The sequence below is a fragment of the Microcaecilia unicolor genome, chromosome 7 (genome assembly GCF_901765095.1).
Source record: "Microcaecilia unicolor chromosome 7, aMicUni1.1, whole genome shotgun sequence".
Lineage (NCBI taxonomy): Eukaryota > Metazoa > Chordata > Amphibia > Gymnophiona > Siphonopidae > Microcaecilia > Microcaecilia unicolor.
Genome location: NC_044037.1, coordinates 96,809,064 through 96,835,691, shown reverse-complemented (window position 1 = coordinate 96,835,691; position 26,628 = coordinate 96,809,064). Strand labels below are relative to the sequence as shown.

At 42.5% G+C, this 26,628-nt stretch overlaps 1 protein-coding gene across 1 annotated transcript in view; it reads left to right on the top strand.

The window, feature by feature from the left end:
• Positions 1-707: 707 nt before the first annotated feature.
• Positions 708-26,628, top strand: part of LOC115475172 (zinc finger protein 271-like) — a 230,412-nt gene continuing 204,491 nt past the window's right edge. Inside the window, exons 1-8 of the mRNA XM_030210932.1 lie at positions 708-848; positions 4,351-4,472; positions 5,367-5,493; positions 13,176-13,289; positions 14,096-14,209; positions 16,426-16,527; positions 20,230-20,337; positions 23,724-25,053. Of these exons, the coding sequence (XP_030066792.1) occupies positions 4,449-4,472; positions 5,367-5,493; positions 13,176-13,289; positions 14,096-14,209; positions 16,426-16,527; positions 20,230-20,337; positions 23,724-25,053 (1,919 nt within the window). The 5' untranslated portion in view covers positions 708-848; positions 4,351-4,448. The remainder of the gene's footprint in view (positions 849-4,350; positions 4,473-5,366; positions 5,494-13,175; positions 13,290-14,095; positions 14,210-16,425; positions 16,528-20,229; positions 20,338-23,723; positions 25,054-26,628) is intronic.

Sequence of the window (26,628 nt, the reverse complement as noted above, 5' to 3'; positions counted from 1 at the left end):
TACCTACCTTTAACTCTTAAGAGTTTATGACCTTGCAGTTTTTAGTTCAGATGTCCTTTTCTTTTTTTTTTTTTTTTTGCGTATCCTTTCTTGCATAATGTATAACCTTCCCGGAATAGACATTGCCTATTATATTCTCTGTACCGCAAAAAAACACATCTACTATGGATTGATGAATACTTAATACATTCTGTACTTCACGATCTTGGGTCTACCATATAAAAGTAAAAACTCACAGCTTATCATCTCTCCTTTCGTAATCTACATTTACAATTAACACTGCCCACTACTGCCCTGGTCACCATGGTAATATCTAATTAGACATTACGAAAATCAGAGCCAATAAGCGTCATAGCCAAACAAACTTTATTCACCAAGACGACAACCAATGAGCTTCCACCACAGTATCTCAGGCATCAAAATAGGAAGCCTAGCCTGCTGCCTGCGCTTTATGGATCTGGGTTGTACCAACTGTAGGTTTTAAATAAAATGGCGGCCTTCTCTGCGAGAAGACATAGCAAAAACATCTCTAAAAACCAACTGCTGCCCTTCTTAGTTCTCCCTTATTCTCGGTACATGGCAAGGCTCCGCTGATCCTTCCTGGAAGGTTGTGACATCAGAAGCCAGAGCGGCGCGTTCGTAAAAGATGTTTAATGGCGACAGCCTGCAGATGCATTTTTGTAGCTGGTGTAAAGAAATGTCTAATTAAACCTCCTTGTTGGAAGCTTCAGGATGCGGAGTTGGCATCCCTAGGAAGGACAGCAAGAGACAGAAGTAGGAGGCCCTGCTAGGAAAGCACCAGACGTACTGTGAGGGGCAGTTTAACCTCCTTGGTCTAGTCTACGCAGGTAGTGGGCTTCCTGTCTGCTGTTTTCTGCTTCTCGCTTTCCTTCCTTCACCTCCAGTCCTTTCTTGTTCACGTTTCGTGGAATGTGATATACTTTTTAGAAACTGATCATTAAACTGCATGAAAGATTTTTTTTACACGTTGTAGCAATTATGTTAATATAGCAACTTTTTTTCTTTTGCTGTATTTATTTGTCAGATACGTATTAACTGTTATCTGGAAATCATTTGGTCGTACCCTGTGGTATTTTAAGTTTTTATATCAAAATACTTTAATTTATGCAGTCAGTATTCAAGGGGCCTTACCCAGATAGGGGCCTTTCTTATCCAGATAAGGCCCATTCACTAGGGCCTTTTGTTTATGTTTACTAGATTTGATATACTGTTAATGCCACCAAACATTCGGACAGACCACCTTGATATTACCATCTGGGTATTGTCTGAGTACTCTTGGGGCAAAGCTAAGGAGATGCTGAGACTTACCTGGTTAGCAGTGATATTTAGTTTGCTCGACAAGTAACTACGCAGTAAAGCGGCCCTTCCACTGTAGAGAAAAATGGCATTTAGCATGCCCCTTATATGGTCTTTCCCACATGCTAAGGCCATTTTTTATTGTAGTTGGAAAATGGCTGGTTTTCTATTTTCTTAATTAGTGGCCATTAAAAAATATTACTGTGTGTGTACTTACCACCTATTTTATAGGTGGTAAGGGCTCAAACGCTAATACTGTGCTAATCAGATACACTATCTCAGAGATGCCCACTCTATGCCCCCCCAGACACGCCTCCTCTGTGCTAAAAATAAGAGCGTTTTTTGGTGTGTAGTTTGTGCACAATTTAAAAAATTACCAAAGGACGCCTGTGCACATACTTATCGCAGCTTAGTAAAAGGGCCTCAAAGTTAGGAAAGCAAAAAAGTTGTGCTAATTATCTGAGTAGTTATCCATACTAGTCTGAATATCATTAGTACCTAGATAAGTATAAAGAGGCCTTTATAGCTGAACATTCAGAGGCGCATTTTCAAAGCACATAGAATTACAAGGTTACATAGGTTACTATGCGGCTCATTTTCGAAAGAGAAAAACAGACAAAAAATGTCATACAGCAGCATTTGGACATATTTATTCTTAAAATGTCCAAATCAGTATTTTCAAAACCTATTTTGCAGGTAATTTGCCTGCAATGCATCCATATCACAAGGGGGCATTTTGGGGGTGGGCTTTGACAGATTTATTATTTTGTTTTCACATAAACTTTTAGGCCCTCTCTTGAATGGGTTTTTTTTCGGGGGGGGGGGGGGGAGGGGGTATCTTTGTGCCTCTTATCTTTATTTTTTAACATTTAAATTTAAACCACTTAGTGGTAAACCTAGCTTATGATTGAAAACGTTTGAAAATATATTAAAGCCTCTGAAATAAATAGTTGAACGAATTATGGAGCCTGCAGCATGGATGTCAATGGGTAGAATCAAAAGCTATCAATCCCACACTGTTTTGTGATGCAAGTTCACAACGAGGATCAGCCAAAAACAATTGCTCCTGGAAGTGAGTAAGTTGGCATCTTTGCTTATCTCCTCTCTTGTCTTTCTGGTGGTTTAAGAAGAGATGATATGGCAAGTAGCAGAAATCCATTGCCCGAGGAATTAAAAAGAACCATTTCTCTGTGCAGTAGTACTTTTCTCACTATTCATTGATCTATTCTGCTCACAATAGATAGACTGTAGAAGGCAGGAGAAGCTACAGTGTTCCCAGAAGCACTTTGTATTGCTTTTGCATCTTCTTCGGTTCTGCTAACCACCTAGTCTTCTTCGGTTCTGCTAACCACCTAGTATTGGCTGTTAAACACTTTACTCCTGGGGGAGTTCTGCACAACTGTGAATGCAGAATTTGCACAGAATTGTGCACTTCTTTTGCAGAATTCTGAGAGAGCTGCTATCGAGTCTGTCCTTAGTTTCTCGCCCCCTGTTCCATAGACACAGAGCTCGAGCGTCAGGAGGAAGAGGAAGTGAACCCTGCACATTGGGTCACTTCCTCCTCCCCTGCTGGTTTAGACCCTCTGTGTATGTGAGACGTAGGGCTGTACTGAGCTCTGCATGGTTCACATACACAGTTGTCCTAAGCTGGCAGAGGAGGAGGATATGACTTGATGTGCAGTGGTTCACTTCTCCTCTTCCTCCTCCTGTCACATGATCTCTGTGTGGAGGGGGGGGGGAGAGAGAGCAGCTGATGGCGAGTGTGCCATGGGGGTGGGGCAGAGCAAGGTGAGAGTGTGCCGTGGGGGTGGGACAGATCATAGTGAGAGTATTCCACGGAGAGGAAAGAGCAGAGCAATGTGGGAGTGTGCCCTGGGGTTTGGAAGGAGCAGCAAAAGTTGTGTGTCTCACTGGTATGGGGAGAGATCAAGAGGGTATGCCATGGGGGAGGGTGGAGGTGAGATACTATGGTGGCTAGGAAGAGGAGGTGAAATAATGAGAGGTAGGGGGGTGTGTGCCTGGAAGAATGAGAGGTGGAAGAATATTCGCAGACAGAATTAGGTGTGTTGCTGGGAGTTGAAGGGAGAGATGAAACGAGGAAGCCTGAGAAGGGAAAAGGCAAAAAAGGATTTCTGGCCTTAGGATGAAGAAATTCTGTGCAAAATCACCACAAATCAGTGTAGAATTTTCAAAAAATTGTGCAGAATTCCATAATTAACACTATCGGAAAGGGGGGAACTGGAGAAAGACTAATCCACATGGTAGCTGTCACCAACAGCCACATCTCTGCTCTGCCTTGCAGTACCCGTGAGTAATAGTTCTTTGCTTTGTCTTTAATAACCACAATGAATAACTCCTATCTTATGGAATAGTATGTAAAACCTACATCTAATTATTTACACTTGTAACATCTATAAAAAATGTGACTATTTGAATCTTTTGTTGCCTCCTGTCATTCAAGTTTATATGATGAAGTTACTCACTGCAATGTATGAAGACATTGGTGTTTTTTATTGTTCTACTTTAAATTGTAATCTAAAATTATGTAACCAATAAAAAAAAAACATATACTTTAGAGAGCAAAAAAGCAGATTATACTTTTTTTTTCATCTAAATAACTCCAAAGTAAGGTACCCAGGTATAATGTCACTTGCTTTGAAAGCTGAAAACTTTTTTCCTCATGTCATTGTTACAAATCAGCTTCGCAATGTGACAGGGGCTATGATGGAAATGCTTCTAGTATAGTACCCAGGATTTAACTGAGACAACCAATTCATTTCAAATAATCCACTTTTTCTGTGTTTCAGCAACCTGATCTGGGTTTGAAGCAGTGACTAAAAGTGAACGGTTTAACTATGATTCTCTTGATTGAATGGTGGTCGTGGGGGGTGGTGGTCATTCTCTGTTAACCCAGGTTCTGAACCTATAGAACAACTGCTGGTCAGGGGAGAGATTTCCAGTGACAGTCCCTGATGATCTGTGCAAAAGCACCAGCAGTGAAACAAGCACATAGCTCTTTTCTTTTCTTCACAGGCATCTTCCAGTCTATAAACTCCTGTATCCCTGGTTTGGTTTTCGTCCCAGCTGCCCAATAAATCTGCATTTGAAAACTTCTAATAATACTGAAAACAATGTTTCAGCAGCTTTCTGATCAGGTAAAATGTAATTCCTTTACAACACAAAATAAATTAGTTTAATTTAGTGGACTGTGTTTTTCACTGTTCAGCTATAAAATTTCAGATCACATGGTGGAATTTATCATCGGACAGATGTTTCAAATATGCTACTAACGAAAAAAAAAAGAGAGAGGAACAAAACTCCACACCTCAAAATACAACAGGAAAATGGTGGAGATGGCCAAAAGAAACTAGAGTGCAGCCAGAAGTTCACAAAAGAAGTTTTTATTTGCATCGGTTCACATGAACATGATAAAGGGTACAAAATCTCTTGATGAGCTTGTGCAGTCACATATTATGGATGCGGCACAGGCTGTGTTTCGGCTGCAAACAACAAAGCCCAATGTGCTTGTGTGAGGTAAAAAATGCAATTGCCTTAAAGCGCTGAAAAGGTCTACATAATACTCGAGCTCTTTGCTGCTGCTGTTATAGGAACTGCAACCAGTGCAGAAACTATAGTATTAAGCTCTAGTAGCAGGGCTTGTGAAGACACTTCTGGCTACACTCTGGTTTCTTTTCAAATATGCTACTCCCATTAACTATATGGCAATTATCAATTTATTCTTTCTTTGCCTGGAGACTAGTCAAAACTCCATGCTACTGGTAGGTTTCTTATCCCTTTCTACCTGAATTGTTTTGTTTTGAAAATAGAGACCTGCTGCTGTTAATCCAGATAATCAGTTGTTGACAAGTAGATAAGCACCTTACTGGATACTTACCGTACTACCTGTTTCTTAGGAGCATTTATCACAGACACACAATTGCAGCATAACTTTCACTTTATCCTTGGAATTCACAAACTACAAAGAAAGTGCAGTTTTCATCTTAGCACATCCTGTTCACAAGAATGTAATCGAGCTGTCTTCATTTCAGGCTGCAGTCACATTCAACGATGTTGCCATGTGTTTCACAGAGGAGGAATGGAATGTATTAAATGATTGGCAGAAGGAGCTCTACAGGAATGTGATGAGGGAAATCCATCATGCTTTAATTTCTCTGGGTAAGTATTCTTTGCACTTGTTTGAATCTACTCTGGGGTTATTCCCAAAAATTTTAGAAAGGGAGTTAGATACATTGTCAGTGGATATAGTGGGGGCAAAAATGGTTAGAAAGGCACAGAGCAGACACTTCATTTTCCTCGGAGGTGAAGAAGCCAGGAGTGAAACCAAACCAGACCTTGACTCAAAAACCAAACTTTTATTTTACAGAACTAGAACAGAACCTAAACCATTCTTAGACTGCTGAACTGGCGTACAACTAGAGAAAACATTCATGTTAACAATTCAGAATTAGGGTTTGACTAAAAAATAAAAACTGATGGTATACACGTTGGCTTCAGAACCAGAATAAAGCCAGCATTGGAATGACTTTTTATTTGTAGCATCAAACTCAAAACCTACTGTATCCATTTCAAATTTTGTTATGAAGTACTTAGACTTTATTTGCTGTTTCATACATGCTCCATAGTACTTATGTCTAGACCTGTTAATTTGCACTGCTGTATTTTGCAAATGATCATTATAGCTGCCTTTTCTAGGTACTCTTCTCATGTGAGTCAAAACTGAACTGGCTGGCATAGTTTCGTACTTGTAACAGGGGTTCACTGCAACCCATAGGTCAGGAATTCTCCCTTGTGCAACAGACTTTTATCCTGCTTGTTAATGGAGAGCGTGCAGTTGCTTATCAGTATTGGAGATTCTTAGTCAACAGCTGTATAAATCAGTTACATACTCAGAGCCTCCAATACTCTCTTCTTCTACTACTACTTAACATTTCTAGAGCGCTACTAGGGTTACGCAGCGCTGTATAGTTTAACAGAGAAGGACAGTCCCTGCTCAAGGAGCTTACAATCTAAAGGACAAATGTACAGTCAGTCAAAATTGGGCCAGTCTAGATTTCCTGAATAGAGCCATAAAGGTTAGGTGCCGAAGGCGACATTGAAGAGGTGGGCTTTGAGCAAAGATTTGAAGATGGGTAGGGAGGGGGCTTGGCGAATGGGCTTAGGAAGTTTATTCCAAGCATTAACAAGCAGGATGCTCCTGGAACAAACAGCAAAGGGTGAATAGGAAGTTTATTCCAAGCATTAACAAGCAGGATGCTCCTGGAACAAACAGCAAAGGGTGAATAGGAAGTTATCTCTCAGGAAAATACCCTTTGGAGGACTTTGACGAAGCATATCTGCAGTGTGTTCAAATCACAAAAGGAAGTATTGAGGGTGTTTTGAAGGCGGGATTAGGGCGTGCCTAATACTTGGACATTTTACAGCCATAATGGCCCATTGCTCTCCTGGGACCAGTCTACTAAAAAATGTTGGCTCCTCCTACATCCCAAAGGCATGAATATCTACGCTTTGCACTTATTCGTTTTTGTTTTTTTTCTGAAAATGGACCAAAAAACAAAAAATAGTATTTTCAAAATAAAAAGACGTTTTTCGTATTCGAAAATTACCTTCTTGCCTATTCAGATTTTGGACATTTTGTGTAAAACTTTCAAAATTGTACTTAGACATCATATCGACAATGCTCCTCTATGTAACTTTGTAAGTCTAAGTGCTTTGAAAATACACTTCTATGGGGCTCATTTTCAAAACAGGAAAATGTCCAAAAAGCAGCACAAAGCGGCAGATGGATTTTTTTGCCAAAGTGTCCAAATCGCTATTTTCGAAACCCATTTTTAAGACAATTTTCTATGCAGTGCATCCAAATCACAAGGGGACATGTTGGGATCGGGATATAGGCATTTCCAAAACTTAAGTGTTTTTCTGCAGTAATGGAGCAAAGCAAAATTGCCCAGGGCTAAAAGTTAGGCATTTTGGTGTAGACCTGTTTGTCACTCCTAACTCACAAAAAGGTGCCCTGAATGACCCCCCCCCCCCCCCCCCCCTTACTCCCCAGTGGTCAATGATCCCCTTCTACTCCACAAAGATGTGAAAGAAACAGTACATACCAGCCTCTATGACAGCTTCAGATGTTATGGCCAGTCCCACTTAGTCGATATCCTAGTGCTTAAAATTACATGCATCCATTTACACCAACAAAAACATGGCTTAAATTCCGGTGTGTAGATTTAGGCGCAGAGGGCCATATTCTATAACAACACATGTAAATTATGGAACACCCATGAAATGCCCATTTCCCCACCCATAACCATACCCCTTTTTGCCTGTGTGCATTAAAATGTAGGTGCAGTGCGTTATAGAATACACTTAGGGAGTTGTGCGTGTAAATTCTAATTTTTTCCCATTAGTGCTCATTATTGCGTAAGTGCTGTTGACAATGCTGATTGGCTTGTTAAGGCAATTAAGTTACACGCATTGTTATAGTGTACACTTGGATTTCGGCCTGGACCGCTAGGTATGCTATATAGAATGTAGGGGATAATGTGTACAGTACTGAGTACATCTAGTAGTACTATAGAAATGATTAGTAGTGGTAGTAGTTTCCTAGGGTGTTGTATGAACTATCGATCATGTTTCTCATAATAAGTTTCCTGCTAACATTTATTGCAATATCAAATCAGACCAGTTATGTAAGATCTGTAAAATTAGTGGCACTGGGCATTTTTAGATACATACCATGTAGTCCAGTCTGTAAGATTGCTCAAACTTCTGTTTAACATGTTTTAATTCTAACTTCCAGGTGCTGGGACTACTGAACCAAGCTCCTGCAAAAAGGACAGGTTTATTCTGACCCCTAAATCCCTTACATCTCAAATTGACTGGCTTAGGTGCTGGGACTACTGAACCAAGTTCCTGCAAAAAGGACAGGTTTATTCTGACCCCTAAATCCCTTACTTCTCAAATTGACTGGCTTAGGTGAGAAACTACCTGATATTTTGTCCTAAATTTTTAAGGCTTGTTGCTTAATCAATTTAATTAGCACTGGGAAACCTCTCTTTCTGTCTTTTTCTTTCTTTCTTTCTGTTCCTGCCAAGCTCTGATAAAGGGGAGGGGCATTTTTACTTAGCTGAAACTGCTAGAATTATTGGCAATATCTAGATTTATTTAAAAGGAAAGTTATTAATATCTAGGGCAGTTTTAAAAGTTAAATAAACTGTAAGGTCCTTGATCAGACACTACCATTTGGGTCCATTAAGCTAGAGAATTCCCTTGATAGCAGCACTTAGCTGACATTTTGGGACTTAAGCACCCCCACAGCTGGGGGCAAGCAGGGTTGGCCTCAAACTAAAAGACATACTACTTTTACTTCTAACTTCCAGGTGCTGGGACTACTGAACCAAGCTCCTGCAAAAAGGACAGGTTTATTCTGACCCCTAAATCCCTTACTTCTCAAATTGACTGGCTTAGGTGAGAAACTACCTGATATTTTGTCCTAAATTTTTAAGGCTTGTTGCTTAATCAATTTAATTAGCACTGGGAAACCTCTCTTTCTGTCTTTTTCTTTCTTTCTTTCTGTTCCTGCCAAGCTCTGATAAAGGGGAGGGGCATTTTTACTTAGCTGAAACTGCTAGAATTATTGGCAATATCTAGATTTATTTAAAAGGAAAGTTATTAATATCTAGGGCAGTTTTAAAAGTTAAATAAACTGTAAGGTCCTTGATCAGACACTACCATTTGGGTCCATTAAGCTAGAGAATTCCCTTGATAGCAGCACTTAGCTGACACTTTGGGACTTATAATCCCACCCACCCCAGGGTTGTCCACTCATTTATAGACAAACCAAACCTCATTAACTTTACTCCTCAGTCATACACAGGCAGTCTTGCAGGCTGATACTCCAACATAGTACACCTGTTCATACCCATTTCAACCAATCAGGATGACTTTTATTCTCTGCAATAATTGTGCTGCTTTAGTTTCAAGGCAAATCATCTGGAAACTTAAAGCTTGTCCTATCTGTCTTCAGCTATCTACTTTAAAAAAAGAGCTCTATAAAGTAATGCAAGAATTAGATACAATTAAAGCAACTTATAGGACTGTGCAGAATCATAACTTCTCACCACTGCCTCAGAGAATAAAACCACAAAGGAACAGATGGCTCACAGTAGGCTCAGGCAGAATTCGTCATGTGACACAGAAGCATCCGCCCACACAAGTGTTGCCACTACAAAATTCTTTTGCTCCACTACAGCACTGTGATGTTCCTGAAACTAAAATTGAAGCAGAAAAAAAAGAAAAAGCAAGGAAGAGGGAACAAAAAGAGGAGAAGGTACCCAAAGAGAAAAGACACTCACAAATCACTAAACCCAAAACACATACTAGGAAATGTAGTTGGAAAGCAATGACCACAAATGCTCACAGTCTAAGCAATAAAATTCATGACCTTCAAGCCCTGATGTTGGAGACTGACTTGGACATAGTTGCAGTCACAGAGACATGGCTCCATGGTTCCTATGAATGGGATGTAAACATACCAGGCTATAATCTTTTTAGGAAGGATAGAGAGGGACGTAAAGGTGGAGGAGTAGCTCTGTATGTGAGAGATGATATCGCAGCAACTGAAATGACAGGAAAGTGGGGAAAGGAAGAAGCGATATGGATCACCTTAAAAAGAGAGGATAGAACCTTTGTCCACGTGCGTGTTGTCTACAGACCCCCGACACAATTGGAGGAACTGGATAAAGATCTGATCGCTGATATTCAGAAGTTGGGGAAGAAAAGAGAGGTTCTGTTGTTGGGAGATTTTAATCTGCCGGATGTAGATTGGAAGGTTCCTTCTGCAAAATCGGAAAGAAGTAGAGAGATTGTGGATGCTTTCCAAAGTGCTCTGCTCAGACAAATGGTGACGGAACCCACGAGGGAGGGAGCGACGCTGGATCTGGTGCTCACAAATGGGGATAGTGTGTCAAATGTCCGAGTGGCTGCGCACCTGGGAAGCAGTGACCATCAAACGGTTTGTTTTGATATAACAGCTCATGTGGTTAGCGGCCACTCTAAACTCAAAGTCCTGGACTTCAAGCAAACTGACTTTAACAAAATGGGGGAATACCTGAGGAAGGAGCTGATGGGCTGCAAGAACGCACAACACGTGGAAGGACAGTGGTCCAAGCTGAAAGAAGTAATAAACAGGGCCACAGACCTTTATGTAAGGAGGGTAAATAAAAGCAAGAGAAAAAGGAAACCGATATGGTTTTCAAAGAAAGTGGCTGAGAAAATAAAGGCTAAAGAGTTAGCGTTCCAGAAATACAAAAAATCTCAAGTAGAGGAACACAGGGAGGAATACCGGATGAAACTGAAAGAAGCCAAGAGAGAGGTACGTCTGGCGAAGGCGCAAGCGGAAGAACAAATGGCTAGAAATGTACGGAGGGGAGACAAAAACTTCTTCAGGTATATTAGTGAAAGGAGAAAGACTAAAAAGGGGATTGTGAGACTAAAAGATACAGCAAAACGCTATGTAGATACTTTTGTTCTGTTTTTACTGAAGAAAATCCTGGGGAAGGACCGAGAGGGACTGGCAAAAGTACACCTGAAAACGAAGTGGATAGAGCACCGTTCACGGAAGAGAGTGTGTATGAACAACTTGGAAAGCTAAAGGTGGACAAAGCCATGGGGCCGGACGGGATCCACCCCAGAATACTGAGGGAACTCGGAGAGGTTCTGGCAGGTCCTCTTAAAGATTTGTTTAATAAATCCTTGAAGACGGGAGAGGTTCCGAGGGATTGGAGAATGGCAGAGGTGGTCCCTCTTCACAAAAGTGGTGATAGGGAAGAAGCTGGAAACTACAGGCCGGTAAGCCTCACTTCGGTTATTGGAAAAGTAATGGAAGCCATGCTGAAGGAAAGGATAGTGAATTTCCTGCAAGCCAATAAGTTGCAAGATCCGAGACAACATGGTTTCACCAAAGGGAAGTCGTGCCAAACGAATCTCATTGAATTCTTTGACTGGGTGACGGGAGAATTAAATCAAGGACATGCTATGGACGTCATCTACTTAGATTTCAGCAAGGCTTTTGACACGGTTCCCCACAGGAGGCTCTTGAATAAACTAGAAGGGCTGAAGATAGGACCCGAAGTGGTGAACTGGATTAGGAACTGGTTGACAGGCAGACGCCAGAGGGTGGTAGTGAATGGAGTTCGCTCGGAGGAGGGAAAGGTGAGTAGTGGAGTGCCTCAGCGATCGGTGCTGGGGCCCATTCTGTTCAATATATTTGTGAGTGACATTGCTGAAGGGTTACAAGGTAAAGTTTGCCTTTTTGCGGATGACACCAAGGTTTGCAACAGAGTGGACACCTCGGAGGGAGTGGAAAACATGAAAAAAGATCTGAAGAAGCTGGAAAAATGGTCTAACGTTTGGCAATTAAAATTCAATGCGAAGAAATGCAAAGTGATGCACTTAGGGAGTAGAAATCCAAGGGAGGCGTATGTGTTAGGTGGGGAGAGCCTGATAGACACGGATGGGGAGAGGGATCTTGGGGTGATAGTATCTGAGGACCTGAAGGCGATGAAACAGTGCGACAAGGCGGTGGCCGTAGCGAGAAGGTTGCTAGGCTGTATAGAGAGAGGTGTGACCAGCAGAAAAAAGGAGGTTTTAATGCCCCTGTATAAGACGTTGGTGAGGCCCCACCTGGAGTATTGTGTTCAGTTTTGGAGGCCGTACCCTTGCGAAGGATGTTTAAAAAATGGAAGCGGTACAAAGAAAAGCTACGAGGATGGTATGGGAGTTGCGTTCCAAGACGTATGAAGAGAGACTTGCTGACCTGAACATGTATTCTCTGGAGGAAAAGAGGAACAGGGGTGATATGATACAGACGTTCAAATATTTGAAAGGTATTAATCCGCAAACAAATCTTTTCCGGAGATGGGAAGGCGGTAGAACGAGAGGACATGAAATGAGATTGAAGGGGGGCAGACTCAGGAAAGATGTCAGGAAGTATTTCTTCACAGAGAGGGTGGTGAACGCTTGGAATGCCCTCCCGCGGGAGGTGGTGGAGATGAAAACGGTAACGGAATTCAAACATGCGTGGGACAGGCATAAAGGAATTCTGTGCAGAAGGAATAGATCCACAGAAGCTTAGCTGAAATTGGGTGGCGGGGGGAAGAGGGGTTGGTGGTTGAGAGGCTAGGATGGGGGAGGGCAGACTTATACGGGGTCTGTGCCGGAGCCGGTGATGGGAGGCGGGACTGGTGGTTGGGAGGCGGGAAATACTGCTGCACAGACTTATACGGTCTGTGCCCTGAAAAAGACAGGTACAAATCAAGGTAAGGTATACACATATGAGTTTATTGTGGGCAGACTAGATGGACCGTGCAGGTCTTTTTCTGCCGTCATCTACTATGTTACTATGTATAATTCCTCTCATCAATTAATGTATCTGTATTTTGTTCCTTTTTTTGTACATCACTTTGAATGCATGATAGGGCAGAATATCAAATAAGCCTGAACTTGGAAGATGTCTATTTGGATCTGTGGTTAGACTAGACTATATCTTCTTATCTGTAAATAGTTTGTCTTTAGTCTTTTCTCAATTATATTCTGTCCATAGATTCCACCAATTCAAGTTATTTTGAATTGTCCCGTGCAGAAATTCATGTCACACAGTGTTTCACCTTTGGAATGAGACCTTCCAGGTGTAATCATTGTGTTAAAAATCCCTAGTAGGGACTTCTGCTCTAAAGACGTGAGGCAACTGAGACAAATTGACTTTTGTTTCTTTCAGAAGCTTCCAAGCTGGCCCTGCTTGTGAATGCCATAAAATAATTGCATGTCTCTTGTTTCTGAACCAGGCCATGTCATTGTGAATTCAGAGATTTTATTCAGATTCAGAAGAGATAAGGGCCCTTTCTTTGGGGGCCACTGTGAGTTGGAAGGAAAGGCAAGCATTGGTGCTACTGTCCCAGGTGAGTTAACAGAGTGAGTTTCTAAGTAGTTTGTTAGTTTTGCTGGGGAAGGGGCATCTTGGCTATCATCTTTAATGTTTTTATTTTTGTCAGTGATGCTTTTGTTGCTTAGTAATATAAAGTCTGTATTTGCCTTCACTATGTGCGTCAGAGATTCTAGTAGATAACCATAATTTTTGCGTCATGTGGCAGCTGCAAGAAATATTCTCCAGAGTTTCCCACAATGTAAATGTTTATGTGAAAAAGGGTCCTGATATTTTTAACTACATTTTTTCTTTGCTTACTTGGTTTCCCAATGGGGCACTGTAATCTGAGGTATTTCATTGTTTTCAATAGCGCTTACAGTTGGTCTTTGAATCAGTAATGAAAAACTTTGTGCAAAATGATTACTTTATTGGTTATCCAGGACTTATGAATAGAAATGTATGATACCTATTGAATACATCCAGCTCTGGGATAGGGGAGTATGGATATGGTGGGGTAGGGCCTGGTAATGGATTAACATGTCTTCCCAGGATAGTTGAGAACCAATGAGAAAGAAATCAAATTCACTTAGATGAGTTGTGATAGCCTACAAGTACTCTAGCTTCTACAGCTGGCAGTTGGGAATTATTTTTGTAGTGTGATTTGGAGTAAATGTGCAGACTGGATGGGTGGGTTGGTCTTTTTCTACCATGATCTATTATGTTACAGAGTTATCTAGTGTGATCCAGTGTTGGCAGAAGCCTTGATCATGAGAAATTATGTATGAAAAACTGCACTTACTTTGCATAATAGTCCAAAGAAGAATCTGCTTTGTGTAATAGATTATCCAGTTCTCAATCCTGACATTCTGTTACGGGTTAAGCAAGAGTTTGAGCCACCCTTTAGCGACTTACTGGACCCTGAGGGAAAAGGAGATGTTACTTGTTCCTCAATAGGTAAGTAAACGTAGACAGGAACAGAGTCTGTGAATATTAAACTTCCATCTGTGATAGTGCCCTTGTTATGTTGAGGGTCTATGATCCTGAAAAAAAAAATCCACAGATGCTAATGGAACCCAGATAAACTGCAAAACTGTTGTGTGTCTATAGACAGGCTTTGATCCTGGTGAACTGTGTTGAATTTCCACTGCAGCTCCTTGTGACCTTGGGCAAGTCACTTAACCCTCCATTGCCCCAGGTACAAAATTCAGATTGTGAGTCCAATAGGGACAGAGAAGGTACCTGCCTATAATATGTTCAGCACTGCGTAAGTCTAGTATCGCTATAGAAATGATTACTAGTACATAAGTAATGCCACACTGGGAAAAGACCAAAGGTCCATCGAGCCCAGCATTCTGTCCACGACAGCGGCCAATCCAGGCAGCGAGCTTCCCAAACGTACAAACCTTCTATACATGTTATTCCTGGAATGTGAATTTGTGGAGCTGGTTGTGTTTTCTTGTTTACAATAATTGATACTCTATAGCAGTGGTTCTCAACCCACTCCTCGGGACACACCCAGTCAGATTTATAGCACGCCCACCATGAATATGCATGAGAGAGATTGTATACAATGGAGGGCAGTGCATGTATATTACACCCATGCATATTAACTGTGGATATCTTGAAAACCAGACTGGCTTGATGTGTCCTGAGGACTGGGTTGAGAACCCCTGCTGTATAATTTAAAATTAATTTAAAAACGCACCTCTTTACCCTGGCTTTTGATTTGAATTAGTGCAGTCTTTTTGGGCAGTGACAGCAATCAGTAAGTCTTAGCTATGTATCTCTGTTTGTATATGTTTTGTAGCTATGTTTTTAGCTTTTTATTCTTCTCTTTACTATCTGAAATGGCGTTTCTTTTCTATGTATGTTTAAACTTTTCTGTGATTTTTAAATTATGTAAATTGCTTAGATTTGGCTTTGCCATGAATTGGGGATTAACCAAAAATCCACATAAGCATAATATGCTACTGTCTTTTAAATTTTTATGGACATTGTATTTGTTTTTGATTCTGATATTTAATTTATTTGGCAATTCATTTTGTACAGAGTATGGAAAAGTAGAATATCAAATAGGATTAAGGAAATTATTTTCTTAAGGTGAAGTCTTTAAAAGGGTAATTTTTATAACAAGGCACTTAGGCTGTCAAGGTGCACACTTCCATATGTTGCATCTGTTTTATAAAGGCAATGCGCACCGGTGTGCTTTTTTGTAAAATTACTCCACTGGAAAATAGGCGCATACATTTACATCTGCTCCATGCATAGTTCCAATCCTAATCCACTCAGCTCGTTCATTGCCTCAGGAGCGCATGCTTATATATCACTTCAAAGTACACAAAATGATTTTCAGTTTGCCTGGGGTATGTACACGTACAGGTTGGCAATTTTATAAGATCCTACCTGAGCATGTAAGGGGGTAATTTGTAAAGACTTTTTCTTACCTAAATTCCTCCTTATGTACACAATCCCCTGGATTCTTTATATAGCAACTAAAGTTGTGCATGCAAATCAGCACGCATAGCCGTTTTACACACACAACTTGATTAATGAGCCAATCAGCGCCAACAATTGGGTGCTAACCAATTATTGGCATTAATTGAGAGTTAACGCACACATTGTATAATGCTATGTGCAGACTCCTATAGCGCATAATTTCCAGGGGCATTCCCAGAATATCACACATTGTTACAGAATAGACTCAATTAGGCGTCTTTTATGTACTTACGCTGTTCTATAAAGGATGTGGATCCTTTATAGAGTAGCACTTAGCACTTACAATTTTCAGTGTCAAATTGTTTGGCATCATTTTATAGAATCTAGTCCAATATGGTTATAAAATCATACCCTGTATGAAAGTACACACAGTGACAAAGCGCCTACTTTTATGTTCAAGGGCATAGCGTGGGCATCATTTACAAACATGCGTTGACAGCTACTCATGAATAGGCAGAAATGTATATGGGTACTTTTACTCTTGATTTCTACAGGTACTATGCTGGTGTTCTATAAAGACACACAGGCACCTATGTCTTTTTATAACATAAGCCCAAAATAAGACACTTAGTTCACCCCCTACCTAGGTGACTTGTTATAAAATTACCCCCTTTTTGCTGAGGCAGTATGACCGCTTCATGGTGATTTGTTTGTTTTCATGTCTTAAATATCAGCTTATCCCCCTGCCAGTCCTGACATTCTGTGGAAAGTTAAAGAGGAGATGCCATGTTACAGGAGTGATTGTAAAACCACTGGAGGACCAAAGGGTAGTACAGGTGAATAAATATTCTGTTTAGCTTTGTTGAAGTTCACAGAATTAAATAATTTAGTAACATTCTTGGCCTAAAGACCATTATAAAGGACATGGGTCCAATCAGAAATACTATTAATGTGGCAGTGTAACTTCAGTTATTACATAGCCATGAGCAGCTTTCCATGCCAGTGTACATGAGGTTTGAGGATCTTCACAATACACACACGCCCCCTCTTTCTGTCTTAAGAATGTTTAGAGTTATGCCTGAGCCCCGATGCTCAGAAGCAGATGCGGACCTAGAGGCCATTAGAGCTGAACTAGCGTCCACATTTGCTAGTACAGAATGCTGAGAGCCAATGAGTGTGTGAACCAATGAGCTCACCAGCTCATGACGCAATGACCATGCAAATGCACACTGATGAGGTCATGCCCTATTTCTCCCCTGTGTTCAGCAGCCAGTGCGCCAAACAAAGGCACTGTTCCCACTGTAAACCCTATGGCAGCTCGGAGCTGGCGTTAGGGCTTTTGAAGAGGATTCAGACCCGGACAAGAAAAAGAGGAGGGGAGAGGTGCTTTTATTCTGTACTGCTGGACACCTGGCTGTCCTTCACACTCCCACTGACATCAGCTAGACTGCCCTGAGAAAATGCTGCTAGCCCTTGCAGCTCCGCTCACTGGCGGGCTAACCAAGTGGAAGTTTTGCTGTGGGCGCACTGGCAGAAATGGAGGCTGCAGCTGTCCCCAAGGAGATCGTGAGCAAACATCAAGGAGAACCAATGCAACGTGGAGGGGAAGAACAGACAACGGAAGAACTCTTCCTCCTCAGGGGATGTGCTCAAGAGCTGTGCTTAGCACACAACTCTTGAGTGCATGCACCAGACACTATCCTCCTGTCAAACTCCCTAATGCTCCAAGGTATGAGTGTACTTATATTTGCATCTCATTAGCATTGAACATTAGGGAGTTTTTCTTCTGTGCTGTTCAGTACAGCGCCGGGGTTTTGAGCATCTTCTTCTGAGTCAGGGCCCAATGTTCAAGACTCTCTGGTGCTGAATCAGCGCATCAGAACAGCTCCCTAATGCTCAACGCTAATGAGATGTAAATATAGTAACATAGTAGATGACGGCAGAAAAAGACCTGCACGGGCCATCCAGTCTGCCCAACAAGATAAACTCATATGTGCTACTTTTTGTATATACCCTACCTTGATTTGTACCTGTCCTCTTCAGGGCACAGACCGTATAAGTCTGCCCAGCACTATCCCCGCCTCCCAACCACCAGTCCCGCCTCCCACCACCGGCTCTGGCACAGACCGTATAAGTCTGCCCAGCACTATTCCTGCCTCCCAACCACCAGCCCCACCTCCCACCACCGGCTCTGCCACCCAATCTCGGCTAAGCTCCTGAGGATCCATTCCTTCTGATCAGGATTCCTTTGTTTATCCCACGCATGTTTGAATTCCGTTACCGTTTTCTTTTCCACCACCTCCTGCGGGAGGGCATTCCAAGCATCCACTACTCTCTCCGTGAAAAAATACTTCCTGACATTTTTCTTGAGTCTGTCCCCCTTCAATCTCATTTCATGCCCTCTAGTTCTACCGCCTTCCCATCTCCGGAAAAGGTTCGTTTGCGGATTAATACCTTTCAAATATTTGAACGTCTATCATATATAGGTGCACTCATAGCATTGAGCATTAGGAAGTTGTTTTGGAAGTTAGGGGGGGTGCCTGGTGCATGCGCTCAAGAGATGTGTGTTAGGCACAGCTCTTTATCACGTGCCCAGAATGCCAGAAGGGACGAGGGAAAGAGGAGCAAGAGTTGCTGACCAGAGATGGAAGCTGAAGGACCTCCACCCTCTCTTCTGTGCCAGGAAGTCCACCTTGGGCTCTATTGGGAAAAGCAGCTTCACATAGAAAAGAAGCAGAAGGCAGGGAAGGAAAATAAAACAGAAATTAGGGGACAGGAGAGTCAGCAGAAAGAAGAAGTGCATGGAAGTGAAAACAGAGACTGAACATGACAGGCAATGTGGCAAAGTGCGTCTTGAAGAAAACCTTTTTCCAGTTGGAACACACCTGATGGACAATGCTCGCATATGTGACATACTTCATACATGACCCTCTCGAACCTTTATTCTGATACAGTATGGCAGTTATGAATTAAATTTAAACAATTCAGACCATGGGGTGGGGTGGGGGACATGTCCCTTCTCTCTCCCCTGTTCCCTCAGCCAAGATCTGGCATATCTCCTGTCTCACACATCCAATACTTATTCCTCTGCTTTCCTCCATCTCTTCCTCATGGGTCCAGCATCTTTCCCTTCTTTCTCTGCCTTCCTCTATCTCCTCCCGATGAGCAGCACCTCTGGCTTCCCCCATCTCCTTTCCATGACTCCAATATCTCTCCTTTCCTCCCTGCCCAACCCCCACTCTCCACAATTTGATGTCCTCCTCTCCCCACTCCCGCCTCCCCTCCCCACTTGGTCTGACATGTCCCTCCTCTCTCCGCTGGTCCCTCAATCAACCTCTCCCTTCACCTTCCTCCACTTCTTCCTTCCCTCCTGGTAAGTGCAGTACCTCCTCCACCTCACCCCCCTGCCATGTCTGGTTCTTCCTTGTCCTCCCTCAGCGCTCCCCATCCACAAAATCCTGATTTCTTCACTGTGCCAGAAGTGGCAACAAGCTGTCTGGGCCGACCCAGTCCTCTCTGCAGCGTCCCACCCACACATAAACAAGAATTTACGTCAGAGAGGCAGAACGCTGCAAAGGGAAGGACCAGATTTGTCCCAGACAGCCTGTTGCCAATGCCAGTAAAGAAATAAGGTTTTTGTGGATGGAAGGATATGAAAGTGACAGACTGTGGAGGGGGGGGGGGGTGTCACTGGACTCACGGGTAGGGAAGGATGTGGCGCAGGATCTGCATCAGGAAGAGAAGAAAAAACAGGGAATTAAATACAGGAAAAAAAAAAAACACTCTCTGTGCTGGCCTCACGACACACTGGTTGAGAACTGCTGGCTTAGAGGGCTCTCCAGAATCTTAATTTTAAAACTTCTCCATGAGGTAAGATGGATCCCTGAAGAGAGATACTGTGCCCCTTCACTAGTTCCTAAGGAAAGTCTGTTTCACCTTTTACAGCCTTACCTATTCCTCAGCAGACAGACCATGGCTCGGCACAAACCTAACGCGGAGCTGGTGTAGGGTTGATGCCTTTGTTTGGCACTGTCTAGTGAGCATTGGAATGACCTCTTCAGCATGCATTTGCATGCTTATTGCGCTGTGAGCCGGTGAGCTTGGTTCACATGCTCGTTGGCTGTCAGCATTCAGCGCTAATCCAGCACTAATGGCCTCTAACGCCCACATTTGCTTCTGAGCATCGGGGCCTGAGTGTTGTAAGAGGAGACTCTGCTTTTACATTAAGAAGGAGGGAGGGTAACCTAACTCCTAAAGGGAATAAAATAGAATTGAGGGTTTGTTAGCAAGTGTAAAAGCTTGGGTTTCTCAGATCCTGACTCAGTAAAGCTTGCTAAAAAATCTGTATGTGCTAGCCACTGGAGGTTATGAATTCTAACTTCTTTTTTACAAACTACTTTTAAACTAAACTCCCAAATGTATTGAGGCAGTAATCAAACATTTTGTAAACATGTACCTGAAGCTTTTTGGCAACTGCATTCAAAATGTTCTTGGATTATGGATGTTTTAAACAAGTATTTTTTGTGTTTAATTTTCAGACCATCCATTTTTCACTTCCAGTGTTGCCTTAAACATTAAAGAAGAGCAAGTGCCATATTGTGCTGAGCACCTCTTGGGAAAAGCAGAAAGTATGAATTTCCCAGCAAGTGAGTACATTTTCTACTTTAAATTTCTTACTCATCTTAAAATGAGTACCTGCCTTATCCAATGCAGCATCTCAGAAGTGCAAATGGACAGCAATACTCCCCATACCAAGTGCAGTTCTAGTAGGTGTAATTTGTGGAAACAACTAGAATCTTAAGCTGATACTTTTTAAAGGACCAACAAAAGTTGTACATGAGTTTGAAGTGCAGATGTGAAGTAATAGGTCAAAATGTAAATAATGGGCACATCTGAAGAAAGGACCTATGTGGTTTCAAGCGCTCATGTTTCTGTAACATCTCTTTTTTCTTTTTTTTTTTGGCCTTCTAAAAGGTATCGGTCTCCTAAGACCCTTCATCAATATGGCATTTTACTTTTAAATCGTTCTTAAAGAAATTATGCTGCTGCTGCTCCTCTGCAATAACTTCTAAGTCCCTTGGAAAAACCATATCTGGTGCAGTGTCAAAATTACCTCATATAGAATGGCTTCTGATTTGGCTTAGGCCCTCATGAAAGTAATTTTTTATAAAGAGAGGGAAGAACTTTGGATTTAGCTGATGGCCTTTTCTAGTAATACCTCACGGTGAATTACATTCAGGTCCTGTGGGTTTTTTCATGCATATATGCCAGTATACACACATAAAAGACCTAAAAACATGAATATACAGTTGTGTGCATTTATTTGAAACTTTGGTGTAGGCATGTTCAGGGGTGGAGTTTCAGCAGAGCATGGACCAAGTCCCAATATATGCACATGCTTTCTAAAATATGAATGATTATACGTGTGTTATACATAACTGATGTAAAACATACACAAGTTCATTTTACCTGTGATTTGTGCTAGCATTTTATGAAGACACAAAGGGTCTGAGCCTTTGTAAAATAGGTGCTTTCTTACCCATCATACATAAGCAGCATTTTATACAATTTTTCTGTGTGCCCGGATGATGATGGAAAAAAAATGTAGACCTGTTCCCCTCCCCTTCATTGTCCACTTCTTCCTCCTCTCCCCACCCCCACCCCACACACTTATCCAAAGTGTTAAGGCAGAAGTAGTGGCAACTATAGCAGCAATCAGCACAGGACTCAGTATTTCAGGGTGTATTCAGATTAGAGACCTGCACGGGAGCGGGGATGGAATCAGTTCCTGCGGGATTCCCATGGGGATGGGAACAGTTCTTGTGGGGTTCCCGTGGAAGTGTAAGCTGCACCTGCACCAGCCTCTCATCTACTGAGTACCAAGTTCTTTGAGTGCTGTCTCCTCCTCCTTGCTTTAACAGCACAAATGCGGAATGTCTTCCATTAAGGAGGTGGTAGAGACACAAATGAAGACAGAATTCAAAAAGACATGGGCTGAACACAGAGGATCTCTAATTAGAAAATGGAAGTTATAAAAAAATGAAACTTATATGGCTGTATGTGTGTGGATGTGTTGACGCTTAGATGATGACTCTGGCTGTGATGAACTAGGGCCGATACCAAGCAGACTTGTATTGTCTGGTCTCATATATGGCGTCTGTGTCTCATATATGGCAATCTGGTTTAGGTGGGCTGGAAAGGTCTTAGCAACTTCAGTGGCTGGAACATGAGGACAGTTCTGGACAGATTTTTACAGTCTGTGTCCCACAAATGAGAAGACAAATATATTATATTGGAGTGGGCTTCGACAGCAACTCCAGCAGCTGGAACATAAGAGTAGGGCTGGACAGACTTCTATGGTCTATGTACCAGAAACACCAAAGAAAGACCATTCAGGCCTTTATTTGCCGTCATTTACTATGTTACTATTAATCCTCTTTGCTCTCAGGCTGATGCGCAGACCTCAGCTCTGACACAGGCACGAGTATCAGATGTCACCTGACCTACTGGCGCGTACATATGGTGACCTCTCAGCATAGAGTGACAGTGAATCAGAGACAAGTCTTACATGTGTGCACCAGAGTGTTCCAAGTTCCAGAGCACGTTCCTTCCTTGCAGTACAGTGGCTCAGATCCAAAGAGAGAGAGAGAGAACTGACCAGAATTTTCTTTTATGTTCCATTAAATTCTTGCGGGGATGGGTGGGGACGGGTTAAATTCTTGCGGGGACGGGTGTAACATACATAGTAACATAGTAGATGACGGCAGAAAAAGACCTGCATGATCCATCTAGTCTGCCCAACAAGATAAACTCATATGTGCTACTTCTTGTGTATACCTTACCTTGATTTGTATCTGCCATTTTCAGGACACAGACCGTAGAAGTCTTGCCCAGAACTAGCCCCACCACCCAAACACCAGCCCCGCCTATTCTTGCGGGGACGGGTTGGGATGGGTTAAATTCTTGTGGGGATGGGTAAGATTCCAGTAGGGATGGGTGGGGATGGGTAAGATTTCTGTCCCCGTGCAACTTTCTAACTCAGATTCCAGTATTCATCATGAAGCCCACATAGGAAGAGGGGCAGGGCCTGTGAACATTCATTGGTTCACAGGCCCCATGTTGACTGCCACTACTGGTTTTAGGTCAGTGGAGACCCATTGAGAGGGGGAGCAGCCCTGTGTTTATGACTCCATTCATGCATGATGTAATCTCATTTGGGGTCCCTACCCACAGTTTGGGAATCACTGGGTTAGGTAAAGTGAGTGCAAGGGACTAGACAGGTAGAAACAGATCATAAAGTATCCGGAGATGAACATGCAAACATAGGTGAAGAAGTAGTCCTTGTTAGTTTGGAGAGCTTCCTGTTGTCCATGTAGGCGGGAGGCGCCTGAGAAGAGGCCCCAATACTGGCGGAAAACTTTCTCAATCATCGCTGCTGCTGGAGAGGTACAGGGGCCTGGGGCTACGGAGGAGAGTGGGCTAGAGAGAGAGATGCAGGGGGAGGGGGAAGAGAGATTTGATTTGGAGGTGGAAGGTTGAAGGGTAGAGATGTCAGACTGTTCGGGGGGGGGGGGGGGTGCAGGCCCGGAAGAGAGAGGAAAAGACGTGGTACTCAAGTGGGGTAGGGTGGGCAGGGCAGGATAGTATGGGAAGAAGGGAAAAAAGAAGGGAGAAGCTGAATATGGGGAGAGACAAGGACAAAGGCAAGATGCTGGGCAAGGAGGATTGGGACAGGAAAAGGGGGAAATGGAGACAGAGGGGGCAGAGAAGCCCCCCCCCCCCCCCATAGGGCTGCTCCAGGGGGGAAAATGTGGAGGGGGGTGGAGACCTGTGTGACCGGGGTGGGAGGCAGTGCCATGAAAAAATGCTCTGACACTAAGGGTGCCGTGAACTGAAAAAGTTGGGAACCACTGGTCCACGGCATAGTTTCTCAGGGCTCCTGCTTGTTGCTGCTGCTTGTTTATTTCAAACCTTCTTTTGTGTTTCTGATTCCATGCAAGGTAAATTAACTTTTTCTATTTAAATTTAACAGAAGGAGAATTGATTTGTTGTAAGGCAGAGACGAATCTGGCAACACACACTGAATGCAGTGAGGGTGCTGCAATATCAGAAGCCACTGATGAACATCTTCTACACAACTTCCGTAGAGAGAGAAATTTAAATTTAACAGAAGGAGAATTGATTTGTTGTAAGGCAGAGACGAATCTGGCAACACACACTGAATGCAGTGAGGGTGCTGCAATATCAGAAGCCACTGATGAACATCTTCTACACAATCTCAGTAGAGAGAGAAATTTAAATTTAACAGAAGGAGAATTGATTTGTTGTAAGGCAGAGACGAATCTGGCAACACACACTGAATGTAGTGAGGGTGCTGCAATATCAGAAGCCACTGATGAACATATTCTACACAACCTCAGTAGAGAGAGAAATGTCGAGATAAATCAGTTAACAGAGCAATTAAAACAGTTCCCAAGATACAAGCAGGATAGACTTACTACAAGCGGAAGAAGTTTCAAAAAGGAAGCCAACGCTGGACAGGAAGAGAGAGCAAACATCACAGAACTGTTCTGTTCCTCAGAAGGTGAGGAACTGCAGAAGAATCACAGAGCAGGAAGGACATGGCAACTCAAGGAACATGATAGTATTTTTCAACATTTATTTCTGAATGTACAGCGCAGCATCCAATTATACGAGAGGCCATATAAATGTAATGAATGTGTAAAAAGCTTCCGAAGCCCTCAGACACTTAAACTTCACCAGAAAACACACAATAAAGGCAGGCTATATGTATGTACTGAATGTGGAAAGGTATTTAGTCAGAAGAATAATTTAATAAGGCATAATAGAACTCATACAAGGGAAAGACCCTATAAATGTTCCCAGTGTGTGAAGTCCTTCAGTTGCAGTGCATATCTCAAACTCCATCAGAGAATCCATACGGGGGAGAGACCTTTTACATGTGCTGTATGTCATAAAAACTTTTATAGGAAGCAAATCTTAACAGAACACATCAAAACCCACACAGGCGATAAACCTTTTAAGTGTAATGAGTGTGGTAAACGTTTCCTGAGACAACTGCATCTAAAAGAGCATCATCGAATTCACACTGGAGAAAAGCCATATAAGTGTACTGTGTGTGGGAAAAGCTTTACTCAGAGCCATCATCTTGTAGGCCATCAACGAATCCACACAGAAGAGAGGCCATACAAGTGTAGTAATTGTTTTAAAAGTTTCAATCGTAAGGAATCACTTACTCGACACCAAAGAATTCATTCAGGGGAGAAACCTTATAAATGTACTGAATGTGGGAAATGCTTTACTGAAAATCATCACCTTTTAGGACACCAGAGATCACACCTGCTTAAGAAAGAATTACAGGCAGTGACAATACTATAGTCAAGTCTGCCACACAGTATTAGAAAAAGATTGGATAATGGCAGATTTTATTATAGACTCACAAGCAGATGATCAAAAGCCCTGCGCTGTTGCAAAAAGCCCTCTAAAATAGCACTGGAACAGTGCGGGGCTTTACTGCACTGAGGATCAGAGATAATTGTAAGCAAATTTAAGCATGCAATTATCTCTGATCATGGGGTAGAAGTGCGAGAGAATTGTGCCTGAGCATGCGCTCAGCACAATCCTCCCGCACTTCTTTGACAGGTCTGGGCTATCAAAAGCCCAAACCTGTCAAACACAGGGGCTAGAGGTCCATGGGACCACCAGGCCCCAACTACCCCTGCCCCAAGCAATGGGGACTCCGGTCCCCCTGACGATCCCCCCCTCCCCCAGGTGGGCGACCAATCACCCCCCCCTCGCACTGGGCGGGGCTATACACTATATAAGGGAGTTTCACACGCTCGAGGGCTCTGATCATGGGGCGTTAACAGCCTCTAGCTTTTAAGACTAAAATGATGATATACAAAAAAAATTATATAAAATTTTTCATAGTAGTTTCCTTCCCTTGTGCTGGTAGGTCTGCCCTGAAAATGACAAAAACAGATCAGGATCAAATATGCCTGTATTACTATATTCATGTCATAAGCTTATGAGTGTAGGTGTTCTGTGTCTCATTGGGAAAGGAGAATACATCTTAAAACTGAACTGTAGTGAGTAACGTTGTTGGTTTAATCAGGAATTGATAATGAATGTGACTGTTGGGCAGACTGGATGGACCTTTCAGGTCTTTACTGTCATCTATATGCTATTTATGTAAAATCTACCTCGGCAGCAGAAAGTTACAACACAGTTGACGCTGAGGCAGATTTTGTCCTGAGGTATAAGCTAGAGGAGGATGCCTGCTCTCCTCTGTAATCCAGCTTTTTCAGCAAGAGCCCTCAGTTGGGTTCTTGGCCTGCAACTCCCTTGGTAACTCAGGTGTCCTTTTACAAAGGCATGCTAGCGTTTTTAATGTACGCTAATGATTAGTGTATGCTAAACGCTAGAGACATCCATAGAAATATATGAGCATCTCTAACGTTTAGTGCATTTCTTAGCATGTGCTAAAATCGCTAGCGCGCCTTTGTAAAAGGACCCCTCAATTCACGTGTCTTAATGCCAGGTATAGTTGATGGTGTTATGCATTAGTTGACATTTCCTCATTCTTGAAGCTGTGAACACTGCTGCTGCTCCTCGTCATGCCCCTGTGAACAAAAGCTGAACTGGGGAAACAATTCTAGGTCTCTGGCATTGAGAATGGATACGGATGATATATTTGTGTATGTCTCTGATGTGACAGCAAACGGCACAAGTAAGTCATTATTCACTGTATTTCGTTCTTGAAAAATTAAATGTCATTCCTTTTATATCAGTCTCAGTCTTAATAACTAAAGTATGCTTTCTCCTTTTGAGGCTAACACCAGTACGCCAAGATTTCACTTGTCTGGTGAGGAACCTGATCCTCTTGATATTGAACAACAAAGCTGCTGCTGCTCATT